This window comes from Eimeria tenella, genomic scaffold (genome assembly GCF_000499545.2).
Source record: "Eimeria tenella Houghton genomic scaffold, Eth_scaff206, whole genome shotgun sequence".
Lineage (NCBI taxonomy): Eukaryota > Apicomplexa > Conoidasida > Eucoccidiorida > Eimeriidae > Eimeria > Eimeria tenella.
Genome location: NW_013541904.1, coordinates 1 through 2287, shown reverse-complemented (window position 1 = coordinate 2287; position 2287 = coordinate 1). Strand labels below are relative to the sequence as shown.

Sequence of the window (2287 nt, the reverse complement as noted above, 5' to 3'; positions counted from 1 at the left end):
AGCAGCAACAGCAGCAGCAGCAGCAGCAGCAGCAGCAGCAGCAGCACCAACAGCAGCAGCAGCAGCACCAACAGCAGCAGCAGCAGCAGCAACGGGAAGGGAGAGGAGCCACGTGGCTTGCCTGAAACTGACGGACACGCCCAGAACCTGCTCATTCCTGCTGCTGGTGCTGCTGCTGCTGGTGCTGCTGCTGCTGGTGCTGCTGCTGCTGGTGCTGCTGCTGCTGGTGCTGCTGCTGCTGGCAGCAACTCTTCCGAGCAGTGCTGCTGCAGCGATGCAGCAGCAACAGGCAGCAGCAGCAGCAACAGCAGCAGCAAGCGCATGCAGATACAAGTGGATGTAGTTGAGGACTCTGATGACGAGTCAGACTAATAAATTTGCTGCAGCAGCAGATGCAGCAGCAGTAGCAGCAACAGCAGCAGCAAAGACACTCTACACAAGCAGCAGCAGCAGCAGAGCAGCAGCTACTGCTGCTGCAGCTGCAGCGTCGACGCGGTCACATGGAGGCTACTCTAGCAGCAGCAGCAGCAGCAGCGGCAGCTGCAGCAGCAGCAGCGGAAAGACCACCAAATTAAAGCTTCGAGTTGAAGGAATGGCCTTGCTTTTTGAAAACAGCAGCAGCTGCTGCTGTTGCTGCTTCACTAGCTACTTCTGCTGCAGCGATTGCTGCAGCCACGCTGCGGCAGCAGCTGCAGCAGCAGCAGCAGCAGCAGCAGGAGGCCCTCCTTCCTCTTTAAAGACAAATTGATAAATACTTTTGCCCTTCGCGGGATGTGCATACACCTCAAGCAGAAAACAATTGCATGCGCCAAGCCCTAGCCCCAAACCCTAAACCCTAAACCCTAAACCCTAAATATTTAAATCCGCCCCAGTGCTGCTGCTGCTAGGCAGAATGCGTCAGAAGCAACGACAGCTGCTGCTGCTGCAGCAGCAGGCTTTGCTGCTGCAGCTTCTGCCCCTCCAGTAAACTTGCCGAGGGGCAGCGCTGTTCCTGCTGCAGCTGCTGCTGCAGTTGCTGCCATAGTTGCTGCTGCAGTTGCTGCTGCAGTTGCTGCTGCGTTTGCTGCTGCATACGCTGCTGCAGTTGTTGCTGCCTTCTGCTGCAGTTGTTGCTACAGCTGCAGTTGCTACTGCCTTCTGCTGCCGCTGCTGCTTTATTCAGCGCTGCAGTTGCTGCTGCTGGAGTTGCTGCTGCAGTTGCTGCTGCTGCTGTGGTAGTAACGAAGGCAGCTGCAGTGCGATTCTGATACCGTTGCAGACATGGCAGTTGCTGCTGCTGCTGCAGCTGCTGCTGCAGTTGCTGCTGCAGCTGTTGCTGCTGCAGCAGCTGCTGCGGTTGTTGTTGCTGCAGTTGCTGCTGCAGTTGCACCTGCGGGTGGTGGTCAGCTGGGCTGCATGCACCTGCAGCTTCTGCCGCGCCACCTGGCGGCCTCCAAACCCCAAACCCTAAACCCTAAACCCTAAACGCTTTAGGGTTTAGGGTTTCGGGCAGCCGCAGGGGGTCCGGGGTTCACAAGTCTCCGTCGCTGCGGATTTGAATCGCGACTGCGCCGTCGGTGCGCCTGCGGCTGCTGCTGCCACCCTGCTGCTGCTGCTGCTGCTGCTGCTGCTGCTGCTGCTTGCTGAGGAGGGCCTGGCGCTCCCTGTCGCGCAGCTGCTGCGCCTCCGCCAGGAAAGCCTCTGCGTCGTACTCGGCCTGGAGGTCAGCAGCAGCTTTTAAGCAGCAAAGAGACACAAGAGACACAAAAAGGAGGCAGCAAGAAAGCAAAAGAAGTGCAGCAGGAGAAGCAGCAAGAGGCGCGGCCCAGAAGGGCTGCGCGCGGCCAGCGCTGCGGTGTCTGTACACCGCAAACGCCCCGAGCAACCCCCCCAGCAGCAGCACCACCAGGTGCAGCAGCAGCAGCAGCACGACGCTGCCCCGCAGCGCAGCATCCAGCCGCAGCAGCACGCCCAGCAGCCCCACAGTTCCTGCTGCTAGACACAAGCCCGCGAAGACGCAGCAGCAAACGGCCAGCAGCGGGCTGCTGCGCAGCGGCGCGCCCTGCTGCTGCAGCAGCAGCAGCAGCAGCAGCACGCCGTACCCCACAGGCACGGCGAACAGCAGCGACGCGCGCAGCCGCAGCGGCAGACACCCGCAGCAGCCGCCCCCGCAGCCCTTCATCTTCTGCTGCTGCTGCTGCTGCTGCTGCTGCGGAGGCGCGGGCGGAGGCTACGGCGGGCGACGGCGCGGGGCTGCAGCAGCTGCTGCTGCAGCGGCCGCAGGAAACGGGAGAGCTCGGGCGGCTGC

At 61.5% G+C, this 2287-nt stretch overlaps 2 protein-coding genes across 2 annotated transcripts in view; one reads left to right on the top strand and one right to left on the bottom strand.

The window, feature by feature from the left end:
- The window catches only part of ETH_00017690 (uncharacterized protein), a gene marked incomplete at both ends in the record, with an annotated part of 884 nt that extends 512 nt beyond the window's left edge, over positions 1–372 (top strand). The window contains one exon of the mRNA XM_013374461.1: positions 2–372. Coding sequence (XP_013229915.1) covers positions 2–372 — 371 coding nt within the window. The remainder of the gene's footprint in view (position 1) is intronic.
- A 511-nt stretch (positions 373–883) lies between these two features.
- On the bottom strand, positions 884–2161 carry ETH_00017685 (uncharacterized protein; the record flags this gene model as incomplete). The annotated part of the gene is made up of 2 exons (XM_013374460.1): positions 884–1430; positions 1515–2161. 2 exons carry the CDS (start codon positions 2159–2161, stop codon positions 884–886), a joined length of 1194 nt encoding a protein of 397 aa, XP_013229914.1.
- Between the last annotated feature and the right edge of the window lie 126 nt (positions 2162–2287).